This window comes from Ceratotherium simum, chromosome 5, assembly GCF_057802395.1.
Source record: "Ceratotherium simum simum isolate JZ-2026a chromosome 5, ASM5780239v1, whole genome shotgun sequence".
Classification (NCBI taxonomy): Eukaryota; Metazoa; Chordata; class Mammalia; order Perissodactyla; family Rhinocerotidae; genus Ceratotherium; species Ceratotherium simum.
The window spans coordinates 68,732,339-68,753,095 of record NC_141904.1 but is presented as its reverse complement, the minus strand read 5'-3'; the positions used below and the strand labels follow the sequence as shown (position 1 = coordinate 68,753,095).

Genomic DNA, 20,757 nt, shown 5'->3' with positions numbered 1-20,757 from the left:
AAGGTCTAGCTAGGGAATAAAGACATGTTTTGTCTGACACTTCCCAAGTCAAATCCAACATTTATCAAATGATTCATAAGTACTGTATTAAAAAAAAAAAAAAAAAACCAGCCAGGAGCTGGCAACCTGGGTATATTAAGCTTTCATTATTGTAAACTTGTATTTTAAAAACCCAATCTCTTTTTCGTAAATATGCAAGAGTTTTTCTAACAATTTCTCTTTTGGTAAAGCCACCACTCACTGAAACATTTTAAATAAAACTTTTATATCTAAAATGAATTCTTGGCATGTGGGAATTCAAAATCTCCCCAAATTCAGAGGGGTAAAGAAAAGCTGCATAATTATAGTTCATCTGAGTGTAAGTCATAAAGTAATCAAAAATGTTTAAAACCAAAAAGTAATATTTTAGAGTGGCATTTAGAACAAAAAAAGTACTTACTGGCATTTTTAAATTTTTCGTGCAATTTGTTATTCATTAAATCAGAAGAAAATGTGCACTACAATTTCTGATAAGGCAAACAATATTCAAAATTGGCATTAACTAAACACAACTGGCCATTATGTGAAAAACCAAATGCTTTAATGAGGCTATCAAGAACAACAGTTCAATTATTTCATTGGATACATTAATATTGATCCATAATATACAGTGCTATGGACCATACAGAAATTACTGCTGCATCCAACAGCAGGTGACTATTATTAACATTACAGTACCAAGCGTCCGCAGGAGACAGTCATTTGTCATTTTTTTTCAAGAAATAGGGTTTTTTAATATACTGTTATCAACATCAACTTTTCCCCAGTGCATTTAAAAAAATATTAATAAGTGCATTCCTTTGTGCTTTATTTTATGTCTTTTAACGTCCTATGTATTTTATTTGTTCTTATTGCTTTATTATTTAAAAACCACCAGAAAGAACTTTGTCATCCTATGTATGACCAGGTTGGTTGTACCGTTTTTGGCAAAGTCAGGTTTGGTATTTTCATTGCCTTTACCCATAGGCAGGTGGACAAGTTTGGCATTTTGGTCACTCCATATGGAGGCCCAACCCCGAGTCACAATTCTGTACACAGGGATGGGGGGAGCGGTGTGGTTCATTCTCTCGTTGTCACAAATGGCGAGCCCAAACCGGCATCTCTTGGCTTAACTAGTCCCTAAAACGAATCCACACTCTATTTGGCAAAAAAGAAATAAATAAATCCACCCCCGAGGTCGCAGCATCCCCGAGCTTGCTAACCCGCCACTCCCAGAAATTGTCTCTTAAGTAGAAGGGGATGGGAAAGCAGGCGATGGCAAGCTAAGGAATTGCGAGAGTCAGAGCAGTGGTACAAGATGCCATGCTTTCTCGCAACAAAGCTTTCTACTAGGTCGCTTAACCCTGGCCATATTCCCTGGGCCATGCTTAGTCAACCTTGCTCTATTTTTAAGAACCCTCAAAATCAGCTAAGGAAAACTAGCATCATACCATCGTGGTCTTCGAATTTGCACCCAGCTCCCCTCCCCCCATATAAATATGAAGAGAAAGACAATGGTATGATTGTATCAATGAACACTATGGTACAATTAGCTGTTCATGCAGATCTGCATCACTATTCTAGGAAAAGAGCTATACAATTAAGGGGGTTGAAAGAATGGGAACTAATTTTCCCTACCCCCTTAAGTAATAAAGCTATAAAACTGATAGCATCATCAATGTTTCCAAGGATTCTCATTGCCCAACGTGCACGGGAACTATGTGGTTGATTATTTTCACATAAGCCATCCATTCATACATCTGACAATCACTCCTTCCCTCTGAACCCTCCAATACCCATCACCAATTCACAGCTGATATTTAGACTCATTTTCTTTTTTTTAACAACCCTTCCTGAATAAGGTTTCCTGATGAAAGAAGTTGGCACTCTGTCACTAAAATATATTTAATATTAAAAATATCTGAAGGAAAATTGGAAGCTCTTATATTGTCTACATAGGCACCATGCTACATGTTCCTCTTGACTATACATACCATCTTGAAACTTTCTCCTACATTACAGTTCAGTCAGTGCTAGTCCAAAAAAGACTACTGCTGTATTTAAGGCACTTCATTCTGAATGGATATGCTTTATGCCACTTGCTATTCAATTGTAGGCTGCTACTGAAAAATTCCATTCAACAGCCTGGCTCTTAACACCATATGTCATCTGTATAAAACATCTAGGCTTGATAGAATACATGTAACACTACTGTTATTAACATAGGACTACACAAGTAGATAATGCACTGAAACTAACTTTACAACATTGCTGCTTGTTAAAACATTGTTATCAAGTAACAGTAATTTGCCAATACAGTATTTCTCTCTTTAAAAAAGTTCAGCAGGTTTGCTGAAATAAACACCAATTTCAACGACCATAATGGGTGTATTAACGCTATGGTTATCAGTTTCCAAGAATATTGCTATTTTTATATCGCTAAAAATAAATATGTAAGTTTATTCTCTCTAGATAGCTGATTTTAACCTATTAATACTACACCTTAAATGTGTCGAAAAACAGTTCTGAGTGAGACTGTAATATACAAAAAATTTGCAAAGCTCTCTTTAAACACAAGATCTTGCATAAAAGTTTTCTTTCATATGTGTACAAAGAATGTGGAAAACCACCAGTGAGTTGTAAAAATATTGAAAACTTGCCATTTTAAGATGCATATTCTTACAAATTAATACAAACATATTGAAAAGAACAATGATGATAAAGAGTCTATACAAATCAAATAAACAGTAAAACATAATTTAAAAATAAAAATAGTAAAGCCAATTAGATGTGCCCAGTTTGGTTTTCTTATCAAAAGAGAAAATAAAGAACAAAAAAAAGTAAAACTTTCAGTGCTCCTCAACATTTTACCTTGAGAGGACATTAATTTCCATTTCAAAATAAAGTATATCTTATGAAAAACTGAACCACATTCATTGATGAAAACTGTAACAGAGCACAGAGTGAATAAGAGCAAGATCAGACCCCACGTTTCAGAGCCTTGTCTATCTCCCTTCAATTTCAGTTGCACCTAAGTAAGGTATCAGTTACATTTTCTAACCAGACAATCCTCTTGAAAATAGTTGCATTTCTTTTCTTTTATGGAATATAGTATTTCTTTAAATAGTTTACAGTATAAAGACTAAAGGATGCTAGAAGGGTACTGTATCTTTAAGGCAGTACCAATAAATCAATACATTTACAAAATGGAAAAGGGTTAGTGTGGATTTCTTGTCTTCTTTCCTTTCTCTCTTTTTTTTTTTTTTGGTTGCTTTACATTCTTTCGATTAAACTTTACATTTAATTTCCAAGGAAGTCACAGGCATAAAAATCTCAAACCAAGTTTCCCCTGAATAAAAATGGACAGAAATTTCTCTGACGCAAATCTTCTTGCTCAGAAAGCTCAAGTCCAGGGTGACTTCAGTTCACAGATACTGTACACTTACTGTACAATACTTTGGAGGCATCTGTAGTTGTAAAATAGAATATACAAGTCTGTTTCACAAAATTCTAAAAATAAAATATATCCTGGGCTATTGATAAAGCATGAAAAAAAAATTTCATATCAAAGGAAAATTATCAAGAAAACCCCTTCAGGTAAACTATTAAACCGACTAATCAAGAAAGGAAGCAGTTTGTGAGGATGCAGAGGAGGGATTTGCTAACAAGCGTGCTCGGTTTCTTCCATGCTCATACTGCTCCTTCGGCTGCTGGTTTTGGAAGCTCCGGGGGAAACTGATGAAAGAAGAGGATCAGTTACACCAACAGGAGAAAGAGTATCATCCATCAGGATGTCTTCCAGTTTGGATCCCATTTTCGTGGGGACGCCGTAGGCTTGGCTGCTCTCGGTCCCGGTTCCGAGGTTGCTGTTGAAGGTGATGCTGCCATCTGTGAGATCGAGGGTGGTTGTACAAGTTAGGTCTGCGTGATGCTGAAGGAGGTCTTGGTTGCAGTTCTCAAGAGCAGGTTCTTGCTTGATGATCCGATTCACTAAATCTGGAGAGCAGAGACCCGTGGATGGAATAAGGGAAAGTCCATGAGCTCGAGCCTGCATTTCAAGTTCCTAAAAGAAAAGTAAAAATCAGACACTTAAATAGATGAAGCACAGAGGATTTTAGGGCACTGAAACTACTGTATGTGATACTATAACGAAAGGTACATGTCATGACGCTTTTGTCCAAACTCATAGGGTGTACAACACCAAGAGTGAATCCTAATGAAAGTAGGGACTTTGGGTGATTGTGATGTGTCAATGTAGGTTCATCAACTGTAACAAATGTATCCCCTGGTGGAGCATGTTGATAAGCGGGGGAGGATGTGTATGTGTGGGAGCAGGAGGTATGTGGGAAATCTCTGTACCTTTTGCTCAATTTTGCTGTGCACCTGAAATTGCTCTAAGAAACAAAGTCTATTAAAAAATCCCTTAGTGGGAAAACAATAAATTATTAAAATAAAATTTTTTTGCTCTTTTCAACAAATAAATGCTGTATTTCTTAAAGTATAGTATAGGTACCATTGGTAGTATATGAAATGAGTTTTAGGTGGTATATGGATTTTATGATATATTAAATATAGAGACAGTCTCAGATGTAATGTTCAGATGTAATGTTCACAATGAGGATAAGTTAAACAATATAAAAATAAAAATTCAAAATGTGAGCTGATTAAAGGAAAATATTCAGTATACAATATAGTTCTGCGGTCCCTAAACTGTGCAGAGATACCCAGGAGTGCTGCAATGAACTCGTGGGGCACTGAGGATATCTTAAAATTTCATGGGAAATGGCACGCTACTGTGAGAACTATCAAACTCAAGATAGTTTACAGTTTCAGTAGTAGATTGTGCTACATTCTTTTCCATCACATCATATCAGGGCAAAGCCAGGTTTTTGGTGGTTGCTGTGATAAAAACCAAGCATTACCTTTCACCATACACAAAAATTAACTCAAAATGGATTAAATATTTGAAGGTGGGACGTGAAACCAAAAAACTCCTAGAAGAAAATACAGGCAGTACACTCTTTGACATCGGTCTTAGAAGGATCTTTTCAAATGCCATATCTACTGGGGCAAGGGAAACAAAAGAAAAAATAAACGAATAGGACTTCATCAGACTAAAGAGCTTCTGCAAGGCAAAAAGAAACCATGAAAAAAACAAAAAGACAACCCACCAACTGGGAGAAAACATTTGCAAATCATTTATCTGACAAGGGGTTAATCTCCAAAATATACAAAGAACACATACAACTCAACAACAAAAAAACAAACAACTCGATCAAAAATTGGGCAGAAGATATGAACAGGCATTTTTCCAGTGAAGATATATGGATAGCCAACAGGCACATGAAAAGATGTTTAACATCCCTAATCATCAGGGAAATGCAAATCAAAACTACAATGAGATATCACTTTACACCTATTAGAATGGCTATAATTACCAGGACAAAAAACAACAAATGGAGAGGATATGGAGAAAAAGGAACCCTCATACACTGTTGGTAGAAATGCAAACTGGTACAGCCACTATGGAAAACAGTATGGAGATTTCTCAAAAACCTAAAAATCAAAATACCATATGACCTAGCTATACCACTATTGGGTATTTATCCAAAGAACTTGAAATCAAAAATTCAAAGATACTTATGCACCTTTATGTTCACTGCAGCATTATTCACAATAGCCAAGATGTGGAAGCAACCCAAGTGTCCATCAACTGATGACTGGATAAAGAAGATGTGGTATATATATACAATGGAATACGACTCAGCCATAAAAAGACAAAATGGTCCCATTCTCAACAACATGGATGGAACTTGAGGATATTATGTTAAGTGAGATAAGGCAGTCAGAGAAAGACAAACACCGTATGATTTCACTCATATGTGGAAGATAAACAAATATATGGACAAAGAGAGCAGAATAGTGGTTCCCAGAGGGGTAGGGGATTAGGATGTGAGCGTAAGGGGTAAAGGGGCACATATATATGGTGACTGACATAATAATGTACAACTGACATTTTACAATGTTATAAACTATTATGACACCAATAAAAAAATAAAAATATAAAAAAATACCAAGTATTGCATGAAAATCAATGTGGAAACGAGGGTGGCAGGGTCCAATCTGATTCCAAGGTTCAAGAAGTTGTGCAGTGCCCAATAGGCACATGCATCCCATTAGTAAGTAATGTGGTTATTTAAAAATGCTATTTTTCTTTCAATTTATATGTTTTATATTTATATGTTTCAAATGGCTACTAAGTTGTTAGGACCTAAATATTTAATAAGTTGTTTCCACTTAACAAAGAAATGATAGGTATTTCTTTTGGTCTAGGGGTGTGGTGAAAAAGTTACTAATTCACTAAGTGTGCTGTGAACTAAGAAAGTTTGGGTAGTAATGGCAAAAGCTGAGAAGGTTCTACACAAGTAACTTAAGTTTGAGAAGTACCATTTAACCCATCTCACCATGGCAAATGTAAGGTTTTTTTTTTAATCCCACACGAAAGTTCTTATCTGTATTCTTCCTACACTTTCTTACATCCTTCCTATTATGGGGTGAATTGTGTCCCTCACAAAATTATTATGTTGAGGGGCCAGCCCGGTGGTGTAGTGGTTAAGTTCATGCACTCTGCTTCGGTGGCCCAGGGTTCGCAGGTTCAGATCCCAGGCGCAGACCTATGCACCGCTTATCAAGCCATACTGTGTCAGGTGTCTCACATATAAAGTAGAGGAAGATGGGCATGGATGTTAGCACAGGGCCAATCTTCCTCAGCAAAAAGAGGAGGATTGGCAACGGATGTTAGCTCTGGGCTAATCTTCCTCACCAAAAAAAAAAAAAAAAAAATCATATATTGAAATCCTAACCTCTAGTACCTCAGAATGTGACTGTATTTAGAGACAGTATCTTTAAAGAGGTAATTAAGTTAAAATGAGATCATTAGAGTGGGCCCTAATCGAATACCCAGTAGGACTGGTGTCTTTATAAGAAGAGGAGATTAAGACACAGAGATGCACATAGGTAAGACCATGTGAGAACACAGTGAGAAGGTGGCCATGTACAAGGCAAGGAGAGAGGCCTCAGGAGAAACCAACCCTGGCCACACCTTGATCTTAGATTTCTAGCCTCCAGAACTGTGAGAAAATAAATGTCTGTTGTTTAAGCCACCTAGTCTGTGGTATTTGTTATGGCAGCCTGAGCCGCCTAATTCACTTCCTAAGTGTCAGAGCCTCCCTCAATACCTCATTTCAAAACGCCTTCTAAGCAAGCTCTTTCCCTTTTCCCTTTTCCCTTTCTGAGTGCCTCTGGACCCTCCTCAAAGGAACCACATAGACTCCAACTGACTTCCTGATGAGCTTTCTCTTCCACATACCAATGTTGATCTTCCTATGTGATTCGATAATATAATAATAACAGAATATAAATTTGAAGCAAGTCACCTTGCCTCATCAGAGAGAGGAAGGTACTCTCTAACGTGATAAGGCCTCTCAACTTTTGCCCACAAGCCTAGAAGTATGTGTTCCTGAAAAGTCATGTTAGTCTACACTAAAGGGTGTTTGATCTGCAAGCTCTTTCTCTGGATGCAATGCGGGTAAGAGACAGGAGCCTGAGACGTCACACAAGCATCTGCATGTTCCTGTACTCGATCTCCAGAAACACAAGTCTCTCCCGGCATCGTTTTAAAGCCCTGGGCTGTTCAATACAAAGACAGTTCCAATGATATTAAGGCTTCATGCTCTTTCTTCTGTGAAAATTTTTGTATACATCACTTAGAGCGAAAATGAAGGGAAGCCCTTAGGCCCAAGCTGAACAAGGCACTCCTGTCAATCTACACCAACACGCTAACAAGAGCAGCACCTCCACATGTGCAGTCTGTCTTTTCAAAAAAAAAAAAAAAGTTGGATCAAGAGAGGCAAACATCTTACTCTAATCCTTTGTTGTTTAATTAAAAATGTTTATCAGCTGATTAAAGCTTTATTTAGATTTCTAAATAATGTGATAAATCTCATCTAGAGAACTCAGGCTCATTGCATGACAGAGCTTTCCTAATTAATAATGTTTTCCATGATACGCAAAAGTTCTAAAAGCTGCCTCGCAGTGTCACTGGAAGACACCCAAGACATCATCACCAGAGAATTTCCAATGCATATATTTCATAATGTTTGTAGGTCAAATGAAGAGATGTGTTTGGAACCTTAAAACGAAACATAGCTTCTCTTTCAAAATAGTTATTATATTCTAATATTCGTATAAGGAAATAATATATTCGGAAAAGCTGCTTTTATAAATGGGTATACTACATTCAAGAGATTAAAGACCTATGGCTACTTACTGAAGAGATGGAACATAAACAACAAAAGCCAAAAAAAAGAGGGGAGAGGGGAAGGAGGATTTTCAAATCACATATGACCTCTACTTCACTCCCGAGATTCTAGAATGCACCGCCTAGAGGAGAACCGCCTTCTGCCTCCCTATCCCACGGCTGAAGATTACTGCAGTGAAATGAGAGAGGTGACACCTAGAAAAGTCAACACTGTTGTAGGGCATTAGAAAGACTGGAGACCATTGTTATAAATGAATTACTCTGGTAAATAAGTTCAGTGTCCAGGATTAACATCAGTTGAAGAAACACGCTAGTCTCTAAAGTGTCATCCTTTGCATTGCCGTTCCATAAATAGTTGTACTGGCAATCTGAAACACAACCATTGTTCTAGGGCAAAACCTGGTAAAAGGTGAGTCCATCTACTCAAGAAGACACAGCGTCATTGACTCTTACTGGTAAGTTGCGTTCAAAGTCAGCAAGTAAATTAAAATTACCCTTGCAAACTCCTTCGGTCATTAGCAGCGAGTCAGTTTTTCTTTCTCTTCTTCGAGACAATTTCAGAGAAAGTTATGTCTTTACACTCAGCCTGAGAGGCTGATTGTTCTAGAAGTACCAAGAGCTGATACTAAAGAGGGATCCTCCATCTCATGCTCACACTGGTCTGTACACTCACTAAATGGAATGACGGATGAATTTCATATATTGTTAAAATTAGTATTTTTCCCTCTAAGAGTGTATAGGGTAAGTTAAAGATACATATGGTATAATTTCACTCTCTTTAACTACTTCTAAAATTTATATCTTGATGATAAGATCCTCTTGGTATTCCCAAGTTCCCTATAGAGATGAGCTTTGATGACAGACCACACTTTTCCCCCCAAATACTAAGGCATCTCAGTAATTTTTTTTTTGATGACGAAGATTGCCCCTGAGCTAACACCTGTGCCAAACTTCCTCTGTTTTGTATATGGGATGCTGCCACAGCATGGCTTGATGAGTGGTGTGTAGGTCTGTGCCCGGGATCTGAACCCGTGAACCCCAGGTCGCTGAAGTGGAGCCCGGGAACTTAACCACTACACCACTGGGCTGGCCCCAAGGCATCTTTGTATTTAACAACTACAGTCAATTCTCATTATTCAAGGTAGTGATTACTATAGACTGAATGCTTGTGTCCCCCCAAAATTCATACTTTGCAATCTAATCCCCAATGTGATGGTATTTGGAGGTGCAGGGAGGTTTTTAGATCATAAGAGTGGAGCCCTCATGAATGGGGTTATTGCTCTTATAAAAGAGACCCCAGAGAGATCTCTCCCTCTTCTGCCATTTGAAGACACAGTGAGAACACAGCTCTCTATGAACCAGGAAGCAAGCCCTCACCAGACACCAAATTTTCTGGAACCTTGATCTTGGACTTCTCAGCCTCCAGAACGGTGAGAAATAAATGTCTGCTGTGTAAGCCACCAAGTCTATGGTATTTTTGTTATAGCAGCACAAATGGACTAAGACAGTTATGATCTATAAAGTCACTGTGAACACTGGATTAGTGAATACTGAACCATTGCTCCTAGAGAAATACAAGGTTAGGTTCCTGTGAGTAGTCACACATTTTCATCAACCAATCAACATGCAACCTTGTTTTTTGTGTGTTTCTGTTTAAAGACACCTTATTTAATATATATTGTCAATTTATTAACATTGAGCTCACAGCCAACAGCACTATAGCTCATGCCTGAACAAAACTTATCTCCATAAGGCCCATCACAGCCTTCCTGTGCTTAGACACTAGACAGCACTGCAGCACTAGGCTTAGAGGCCATTTTAAACAGCGAAATCACCAACAAAAAAACACAAAAATGTGAAAAACATGCCAATATATAGACTACAAAAACGACACTGTCTACATCATGAGCTGAAACAAGAAGGCAGAGAATCGCCTTGTCCAAACTTATCTGGGAACAAGTGCATTGGGAAACTCAAATTTGCTGCCTTGAACACATCCGAGAACAACCATGAAAGTGTCAAAAATATTCAATTGAGGGTTACAAATAAATTTTTACCAGTTGGCAAGTTCACAAATAGGAAATCCACAAATAATGAGTATCGACTTATTAGGATCACGTAAGTCAACTTCCTCATGGCTCATTATATCCTTTCTTCTCTCATCTTAACGCCAGTAACATGCAGTAAACTTTACACGATGCATGCCGTGTACCTGTATTCTGAGCAACAAATGCCGGTTGGCATGCTCCAGTTTCTTCTGTCGGTTTTCAAGTTCTTTTGCACGTTGCTGTTCTCGTTGTAACTTTCGGATATAGTCCACGGATGCTTTCAAAATGGTTCCCTTGTTCCAGCGCATGTCTCTGTAATAAAAATGGAAGAAAACAGACTTTTTCAGGATTTGAGGCTCAATGAAAATTCAATATTCAGAGCATTTAGTTTCTAAAGATGTTATAACAATTATAAGTTGATAATAGCTATCCCGCATTGAGTGCTTGCCACATGCCAGACACTATCCCCTCATTTCTTATACATTATCTCACCTAACTCAGAAAAGCACCTTGAAAGGGAGGGACGTTGTGCACGTGTTGAAACAGAGACTATTCAATTTGCCCTAGGTCACAGAGTGGAGTCAGGACTTAAATTTAGGTCTGTTGATTACAAAGTCAATATTTTTAAACACTATATTTTTATTTAAAACTTCTTATAGGTTCCTAGGAGTATTAAAGTTAATTCACTCAGATGGAATGAGCTATGGTAAAAAAAATTCCATGAGATCCCACTACTTGATTGTGTGCACATAAAAGTGGCATCCTTGGATTCTATCATGAATTTTCATAGACAGATTATCTAACCTCTCTCTGTCTCCATTTCCTCATCTATAAAATGGTGATACTACACTTGCATGAGCTGCTTCATTGGTATGTTATTGGAATCAAAGGAGGCACTTCCACATATGAATGTGAAAAGTTTAGAATGCAGTTCGAATAATGAAGCAGGCACTGTGTTAAGGGCTCAACATACAATTATAATAGCTATCTTTTTTTGTGTGTGTGAGGAAGACTGGCCCTGAGCTAACATCCGTGCCCATCTTCCTCCACTTTATATCGGACGCCGCTGCAGCACGGCTTGACAAGCGGTGCGTCGGTGCGCGCCCGGGATCCGAACCTGGGCCGCCACAGCGGAGCATGCGCACCCAACCGCTTGTGCCACTGGGCCGGCCCCATAATAGCTATCTTTAAATAGTATTTATTATGTACCAGGTACTTTTTAAAGTGTTTTACAGCTCATTTAATCATAACAATCCCAATGGGAGGCACTAATATTATCCCCATTTTACAGATTGAGAAACTAAGGCACAGAGACATTAGGTAATTTGTCCAAGGTCACACAGCTAGGAAATGGCAGAGGCAGGCAGCCTAGGGAATCTGGCTCCAGACTCCATGACCTAAACCACTATACCATTCTTCCTCTTATGTGATTGGGTCCTCAAAACAACTAAACTAGGTAGAAATATTCTGATTCGCCCCCTTTTTTTAACAGATGAGAAATATGAAGTACAAGAATTCAAGTATCTTCCCCAAGGTCAGACATCTAGTAAGGTACTGTTTTGGAATTCAAACCCAGATGGCCCGAGCTTGGTTCCTCTCAGTTTTCAATCATTACAGCTCTAATGTACTCATATATGAGAAAATTAAGAACGCCATTAAAATGTAGGTAAAAGTGAGTTGAAAAGTTTAGAGCACTCCAGAAAAATAATTAAGAATGAAATTATAATTACATAAGTAATATTTCTGTAGCACTTTAAATTAATCTGAGCCCTTTTATAGACAATGTTCATAATGATGATGACAATGACAATGATGAAAACAAAAACAATTTAATGCATCATAAACCTCCTACTTCAAAATCTATAGCTGCTAAAAGCAGATCGGAAGTATCAGGTGGGACATGTGAATGAAGGGCCATTAAAACAAGCCACCAAGTAATTGATCCTCATACGGGTTAGACGAAGAACAAAACAGAAGTTCTCCCATGAGAGGCAGAGTTACAGCCCCCTGAGAATTCCCTGGGGTTGCTCCCCGGGGTCTGGGCACCAAAGATGGCAACCCAGGGAGGTGTCCTGAGACCCTCAGAGTGAGCAGAAAGCCAAGAGACTTAATGTTCAGAGCTAAGGCCAAAACAGAAACTTTAGCAGCCAGAGAAAAATGTGACTACACTGAAAGATGCCTTAACTAGGCCAGTAAGGTGAGAAATCAGTATTGAAACACGCAAGCAGCTACTCAATTTGTAAGTGACTATTTCAGTCAAATATATTGGGTTTTGCTTCCTTGTGAGACCCAATCAATCAATTATGCTTTGGGGCTTAAAGGAAAGGTTTTCTAACTTTTTGTTGTCGTTGTTAATGAGAGTGACCCTTTTTTCACACAGAAGTGTACACAGATCCCCAGTAAATAAAGTGACAAAAGCAGATCTGATCTAGAGGAGGAGACAGAATGGGGCTGAGACCCTGGCAGCTATTCTGTTTCTCTATAGCAGCCCCAAAGCTTGCTCCAGCACCCCGGTATGGGAAAACCCCGTAATACATTATAGTCCATTTTATCTTAAAACAATGCCTACAATTAAAGATCATTATCAGTTCAGATTATAAACACATAAGTATTCTAATACAATGGAGAAAGAAGATATGCAAATAGAGGCTTTCACTGTAGCCCCATAATTTCATAATATGTTGCTAAAGAGATTCACATGCTACAGTTTAAAAGAATATGCTAAAAAGCAAACGCTGATAAAGAACAGGAAAATGAGAATTCAATTTCAACTATCATGCAAGACTGACTATAGGAAATGAAGGTCACAGCCCCTTAGTAGGATAAATTTGTGCTGCAGAACTGAGAATTTGAATGTTTTGAGTTTCAAAATGGCTTTCCTAGAAACCTGGGAAAGCAAAATGTTGATGATGGAAATTGTGGTGGAACATCCATCAAAACCACCTTACAATGGGCAATGGTTTTATTTTACTTTGTCATAAATTCCCTGACAATAATGTGAATAGCAAATTTAATAAGCCTTGCATGAATAATGCTTGATTTCATCTTTACATTTTATTAGGTAGCTAAAAGGTCATATTCAAAGGCTAATTTCATAGAATGCCTGTGGGAGCCATTAAAATGTATACATCTTCTAACCCCTTACTTCAAATGGGCCAATTTCTAATGGATAAAAATTGTGTATTTGTTGTCCTATTTGCTGACATTGCTGCCAGGAAAATTATCTTTACAACTGTTATCTCTAAATGGGGCCAGGGGCGGGGGGGGGGGGGGGGGGAGGCAGGGAGCCTGAAAGTCGAAATCCAAATTAGCTAACCTGTACTCAGAAGAGGATTAAAAATTACTTTTTTTTCTAGATGGGTAAAACATACAAAGAGCATGCAAGTTTTCAAAAAAAATTGACCTTTTGTCTGTGGAATACTGTTAAACCTGAGGTCTCCAATATCAGCTCGCAGCGCCTACAGATATTGTCAGAGCTGAAGAACAAATAGTCAACAAATCCTGCTTTAATAGCGACTGAAATCTCTGTACTGCATGAACTGTTAAAATAACTTTTTTTGGCAGCTCGGTGCTTCTTTGCCAAGGATTCTCAGATTTCAGAAAGCCACCTCCTCACACCCAAAACTGAACATCTCACTTCCAAGAATCCTTTTGTACAATTCAGTTTATTTCTCTTGAAATTGCAGTTTGATGAGAGTAACCAAAAGAAAGGTGTAAGAAGTAATTAAGAATGAGACCAAGGGGAGAGAGGGCACTTCTTTACTATAATTTTTATAACTGCCCAATTTTTGCAACATATGAAAAAACATTAAGGTATGAAAAAAGATACGATGCAGATTAACACGCAATTATACTCACGGATCATTTGACTTGGGAATCAAAGTACCTAGTTCTTTAATGCGGTCATTTATGTTAAATCTTCTTCTTCGTTCAACTTCAAGAAAAGAGCACAGGAAAGGGCCATCAGTATCAGCGCCACATACACAGTCAGCACATCCCATTCAAGGCATGTGGGTGTTAACTTCCCCGGGTTAGGACAATGCAACCCCTGAACCTCTATTTCCCCGTTTTTACCATGTTTTTGGTACTGAGGTTGAAGCACTTGAAAAAATGAGCTAGCTTTATACAGAACTTGATCAGTTACAAAGCCCTGAGATATGCAATTTCTCATTCGATCCTATAACAACCCTGAAACGAGTCACTATCCTCAGTTACAAATGATGAAACATCCTTGGAGATATTAGGAACTTGAGGAGGACACCCAGCAATAAGTGGGGAACAGCCCGAACTCAACCCTGAGCCTCCAGACCAGGGGTGGCAAACTTTCTGCAAAGGGCCAGAGAGTGAGTATTTTTGGCTTTGCGAGCTAAATGGCAAAAATTGAGGATATAACTTACATGACAGAGAAAAAACAGATTTCCACAAATTTTTTATTGACAAAATTCAAAACGTTGGCAATATTAACTGGGGACAGTTTTTGCAATGCAAGTCTATTAATGAGAAACACTGGATGCCAAAATTTGGATTTTAAAGAATTTTCACATATCACAAAATATTATTCTTGTTTTGATTTTTTTTAACCATTTAAAAATGTAAAAAACATTCTTAACTCACGGGTCATACTAAAACCCCTGCTCCAGCCCAGCACTGCCCAACAGAAATACAATGCAAGCTACATAAGTAATTTTAAATTTTTTGGTAGCCACGTTAAAAAGATAAAAAGAGGTAAAATTAACTTAACATTTTATTAAACCCACTCTATCCAAAATATTATCATCTCAATGTGTAATCAATATAAAAATTTATAAATTAGATATTTACATTCTTTTCTTTGTACTAACTTTTTGAAATCAGTGTGTATTTCACACTTCAAGCACGTCACCATTTGGACTAGCTACATTTCAAGTGCTCAACAGGCAGACATGTGGAGTGGTTACTATACTGGATAAGACAACCTTGGAACTTAAGTCTAGCATCTTTAACTATACCCTGCAACCTAACAGCATTTTTATATTATAAATCCAGTTGTATGTTCAACTAAATTAACATCTTCTTAGGGGACGGTGAAAGAGTAAGGCATATGAGTTAATAAACGTGTCTAATTTACCTAGTCTGGCAAATAAATTCTAAATAATTTAAGGTCTAATAAATTGGGTTAAAGTTCTTAATATTTTACTTTAAATACATTATAGTCTAATATATATTTATGTTTCACTCATTAATATTCTGTACACTTAGATAAATTTTATTCACTGCTTTCCTAATATATAAATTGCATTTTTCTTCTTAGCTGAGTGATTATTTCTATGATTAAATCAGTCATATATCATACTGCCTTATCATTAGACTTTAATAAAATAGAAACAGTAAATGATATCAATGGTTCTGAAGAAGGAATTTTTGGATCTCTGATCTTCTAGCTATCCTCCTCCAAAACTCTGAAGCTGATACTTTCTCTTACTTTTCCAAGTATATGATAATCATAAAAATCAAAACAATACTGAAATACAAAAAGTGAAAATAAAAGTCCCCTATAAGTAAAATTAAAAATCCCCTAGATCCAGATGCAACCACTGTTAAGTTTCTTATATATCCTTTGTGATTATTTCTCTGCTCTGAAAATAAACACGCACATGGCACAGGTGTGCACCTAGGACACAGTCATTAGAATTCTTATCTACAATCACTTTCTGGTGATCTCATTTAGTCTCAGTTTTGAATACCATGTATACACTGATGACTCCATACTTATATTTCCAGGCCAGACATCTCCCCAGAACTCCAGACTCATACGTCTAAGTGACTACTAGATGTCTCCATACGGATGTCTAGTGGACAGTCCAACACTTCAAACATGAGCTCCTGATCTTCTCCACTCAAATAGCTTCACACACAGGCTTCCCCACCTCACTTAGTTGTTTAGGCCAGAACCTTGGATCAGTGCTGCAGCTCTGTCCCTCTCACAGCCTACATATGATCCATCATCAAATCTGTTAGCTCTACCTTCAAAATATTTCCAGAAACTGTCCCCTACACTGCCACCTGACAGAAGCCACCATCATCTTGTGCCTGGATTATTGCAATCCTCCTAACTGGTATCTCTGCTTCACTCACTCCCTACCCACTTTGGCCTTTCTAGAACATAGCAGCCACAGGGATTGTATTAAAGCATAAGTCAGAGCATGTCAATCCTTGGCTCAAAACTCTCCAATCACTTCCCATCTCACCTAGAGAAAAGCCAAGTCCTTGAGGTGCCCTACAAGGATTTGGCCCTCCCACCCCTCTGACCACATCTCCTATTGTGACTCACCTGTGTTCCCCCCCTTTAGCCCCACAGGTTCCTTGCTGTTCCTCAACCAAGCCAGACACACTCCCCACTTTAGGACTTCATACTGCTGTCTCCCCTGCCTGGAACACTCTTCCCCCAGATACCTTAGCTCTGCCCTCACCTCCCTCAGGTAGTGAATCAAATTTACCTATGACCCTTCCCTGACCACCCAATTCAAAGCTGAACCACCACCTCCCATGCCCATCCTGACACTCTACCCCCTTGGCTGCCCTTTGTCTCCTCACAGAACTGTCTACCATTTAATATCTGCATATTTCATTTATTTATTGTTTTTATTCTCTGTTGCATTTCAAGCACCCACAGGAGTCTAGCACATAGTAGTCCCCTAATAACTATGTGTTAAATAAAGAATGATACAGTTAAAATAGAATTACACTGAAAACAATTCTGCATCTATCTTTTCTCACTTAGCATATTGTTGACACCTCTCATTGTCAACATTTAGATGTATCACATTTTATCTTTATTTCAGTGCCTTCCCTCCCCAATTATTTTTTTATTACAAAACTGATATAAGCTTGCAAAAAATTTCAAAAAATACAAAAATGTATGAAGTAAAAAGTAAAAGCTAACTTCTTATACCATCCATATCTAGACATCTGAGGAAATCGTCATGGATAAGGGTGACTCCTAGATCTTCTCCCACACATACACACATCCACATCACACACACACATTCCTAGACAGTGTATCTCTTTACATAACGGGATACTGTAGATATTATTCTGTCACTTGCTCTTCTCACTGAGTAATAAACTCCTAGAAGAGGAAGAACTATGCCAACAGGGACTCTAACCTTGAGTGTTATTTCCAATGGTTAGATGAGATCGTAAGATGGTTTTACAGCTCCCAGAGTTTGAGGTGACCATGTTGGCATGTTACTGACAACCCTGAACTTGAGAGTTTAGGTGCCTAAGTAAAGGCGTATATTGTTTTTGACAAGATCCAACTTAGTTTTCCACATTTCAGGTAGGTGAAGTTTTGGATAATGCCTAATTACCTTATTTCTAAGGCATTTTAAAAGAAGAAATATCTTAAGAGTAAAATTACTTGGAAGCTAGAGAAGACCTTTGAAATATTAGTCCAAATCTCTTGGTTAAAAGATGAGGAAAGCTTCTCCTATTGAAATGAGAACTGGGAAGGGCAGTATCTATTAAAAGAAAAAACTCACCCCCTCTGGGACACAGCTATTCCATTTCTCAGTACCTAACCTGGAGAAACAAACTCCCCTGTACACAAAGAGGCGTGTATGCAAATGATGACTACGGCATTGTTTCTAAAATAATAGGGAAAAACTGGAAACAAGATAAACACTTAGCAGTAGGATGATTGCTAAGTATCACACAGTCACACTGTGGAATACTATGCAACAGTTTTTAAAAAGTAGATAGATCTAGATTAATAACAGCAAAAGGTCTTCAGGACATACTGCTGAAAAAAAAGCAAGCAGCAACAGAATATGGACAATATGACACTGTTTGTGTTAAAATACACACAAAACAATGCTATTTATCCTCTGTGCGCATATGTGCATACATTCTTAAATACATAGAGGTTGGGAAGACCAGCAGCAAATTGAAAACAATAATTCTTATTCCTGGAGATCAAAGGAAAAATCTGGCCTTTTTCTACCATTTTGATAAGGAAAAAGTGTTTATACGTAACTCATATTTTTAAAAATCAATTTAAAAAAAGAGGAAAGGAGGCCATGAAATGAGAAATTCACACACTTGCAAACTATTTCCTATCTCCACGCCCAATCCCTTTTTTTTAATCGTGCAGTCTCTCTTATTTGTTTATAAAACAAAAATTTTAAGTTTTCATAGTAAAAATTTAAAGATTTGATCAAGAGTAAATTAAACACATAGAAAATAATTTCAAATGTTAGAAGACTTTTGTTTTTTAAGTCAGAAATTTGGGAGGCTACCACACGCATTTACTGCCCTCCAGATTTTTCATTTTTTTTCTTTCAAATCTCACTGGAGAAGGTGATCCCATAATTCATTTTTGTTAATAAGTTCCAGTGTGAGCAACATTTCTAAGTGGGTAGTTGGGGATCAGCTCTCCCTCACTCTCACAGACACACACACAAACCATTACTATAAACAAGGAAAATAAATACTCTTCGGGATACTGAAAACAAGGATATAAAAAAAACTCAATTTGATCAGAAATATGGGAAAAAATGTATACCTTGGTTCCTCCGAAAAACAATTTTCTTCCATAAAATATACGTTTAGAAATCAGTTTTTCCCCTCCACAATTTCTGGAAAAATCTTGATATATGGGGGAACATCAACTCCAATACCAAATAGTATGAACATAAAACCAACTTACTCAAGTTGTGATTGTCCTTTTTCTGCCTCTCTTTAGCCAATGCTCTCGCTTCAGACTCTGTGGGAAAAATACACGCTGTGCACGTGAATGAAGTCATTAGAAATTGGAACTTTTCAAGGCACACAATAAAGTAAACTTCAAAACAGCTCATTTTCTAAACATATGGAAGCTTATCTGACTTGACTCTAAGTAAAAATACAGTTTTTAAAATTATGACTTTTATAAAATTTGCATTTTTTCAAAAGAATCAAATCAAATAAATGCAAAAACTTGGCTCCTAGAAAATGGTAAAAGACCAGTGACAAAGATGTATGACACGCTGTAATCATACAGGTATGAACAAGAGAAAAATAACTAGAAAACTATGAAAATTTGCTATTGATAGTCTATTATCAGGAGTCAAATTTTCTTTTTGGGCAGTAGAACTTTGTCTTTCTTTGATGCCTCGTGTAACACAATGACACGAAAACAGAGTAGAGAAGCCCCCAAAATGAATCTCTAACGGATTTATGGGCATAAACTCATTTTTTCAGAACTTGGAGTCAGGTTCTATCAGAACCTTCTAGAATGAAATTATTTAATGACTCTTAGGAGCAACTATTTACTAGTCTGAGTTTATCAAAACAAAAATAGGAACAGGGTACAGAGGCATCTGGTGGCAACTCCATTTGGAAAGGTCTATTTGCAGCAGAGCAACTCTTGTGAGATCTCTGTGATAAGGATTACTTTTTGCTTTACAGAGATCAAAACAAAACAAGAAAAAAACATGCTGTTTGAGTAATCTTGGGATTCAGGAACCTCTGTTATTTTCTTTTCAGAAGTGATATCTGAAATATTATAGTACCATAATTCAGAATTTTACCTCAAAGTAGAAATCTTTTTAGTATAACTTATAGCCACTGAAGCATAAAACTCCACTTTGTACTGAAGTAGAAAGAATTTCACTCATGTTGCTCTAACCATATTTTATCATTATTTAATATAGATCTCATTTGGCAATATTTTCTAAGACTCCATGGTACTTTTCCTTCCTGGTAGGGTATCTACTTATTTGTTGGTTTCCATTGGTTTTTACTTATTAATTAATCGGTTATCTTTTTCAACTCAAATCAATGATTTCTTTTAAAAAGTCTTTATCCTGCCACAATTTTCTGAAGTATTTTTTTAAAGAGATACCCTTGAACAGAACAGGAATTTTCTGCACCAAATCAATATTCCATATTCTCAGTCTGTTCACCCAATCTTCCAGGATGCAAGAACCAAGTAATAAAAAGGAGGACGAGGTGAGGGCCATAAAATTCAGCATGGTAGAATGCCAGTTCTAATATCGTTTCGTCATGTTTTAACGGCCAAATGCCTTCCGAAAAGCATTAAACAAAATGGCGAAATTGGTAATTTCACACCTGCCTCAAGAACAAACAATATCCATTGCTCCATTTTATAATTTATTTTTTTCTTTTCTGTAATAAATCTTTTGCACCATGATATAGCAAAAATAACAGAAGGCATCTGAAGATGTAAGAAATCTATTCTTACCCTATCCCAACTGTGGGCTTAAATGTGTGTCAAAGGAAAACTCAGACCAGGGTTCTCAAACTCAGTGCCTCTAAGGGCTTGGCAAGTAATATCAACACCAGACTGGGTGGACACATTTTATAATGGAAAGTGTTGTCTGTTGCCTCCAT

General features: G+C 37.4%; 1 protein-coding gene across 4 annotated transcripts in view; it reads right to left on the bottom strand.

Annotated features, from left to right (window-relative positions):
* Positions 1-558: 558 nt before the first annotated feature.
* The window catches only part of MITF (melanocyte inducing transcription factor), a 214,931-nt gene continuing 194,732 nt past the window's right edge, over positions 559-20,757 (bottom strand). For 2 of the 4 annotated variants that reach the window (XM_014793684.2, XM_014793686.2), the window contains exons 7-10: positions 19,073-19,147; positions 14,245-14,320; positions 10,551-10,698; positions 559-4,081 (exon numbers count right to left, since the gene is read on the bottom strand). In XM_014793684.2, coding sequence (XP_014649170.1) covers positions 3,680-4,081; positions 10,551-10,698; positions 14,245-14,320; positions 19,073-19,147 — 701 coding nt within the window. In that variant the 3' untranslated portion in view covers positions 559-3,679. The remainder of the gene's footprint in view (positions 4,082-10,550; positions 10,699-14,244; positions 14,321-19,072; positions 19,148-20,757) is intronic. The other 2 variants (XM_004419912.3, XM_014793688.2) reach the window with 1 other exon arrangement.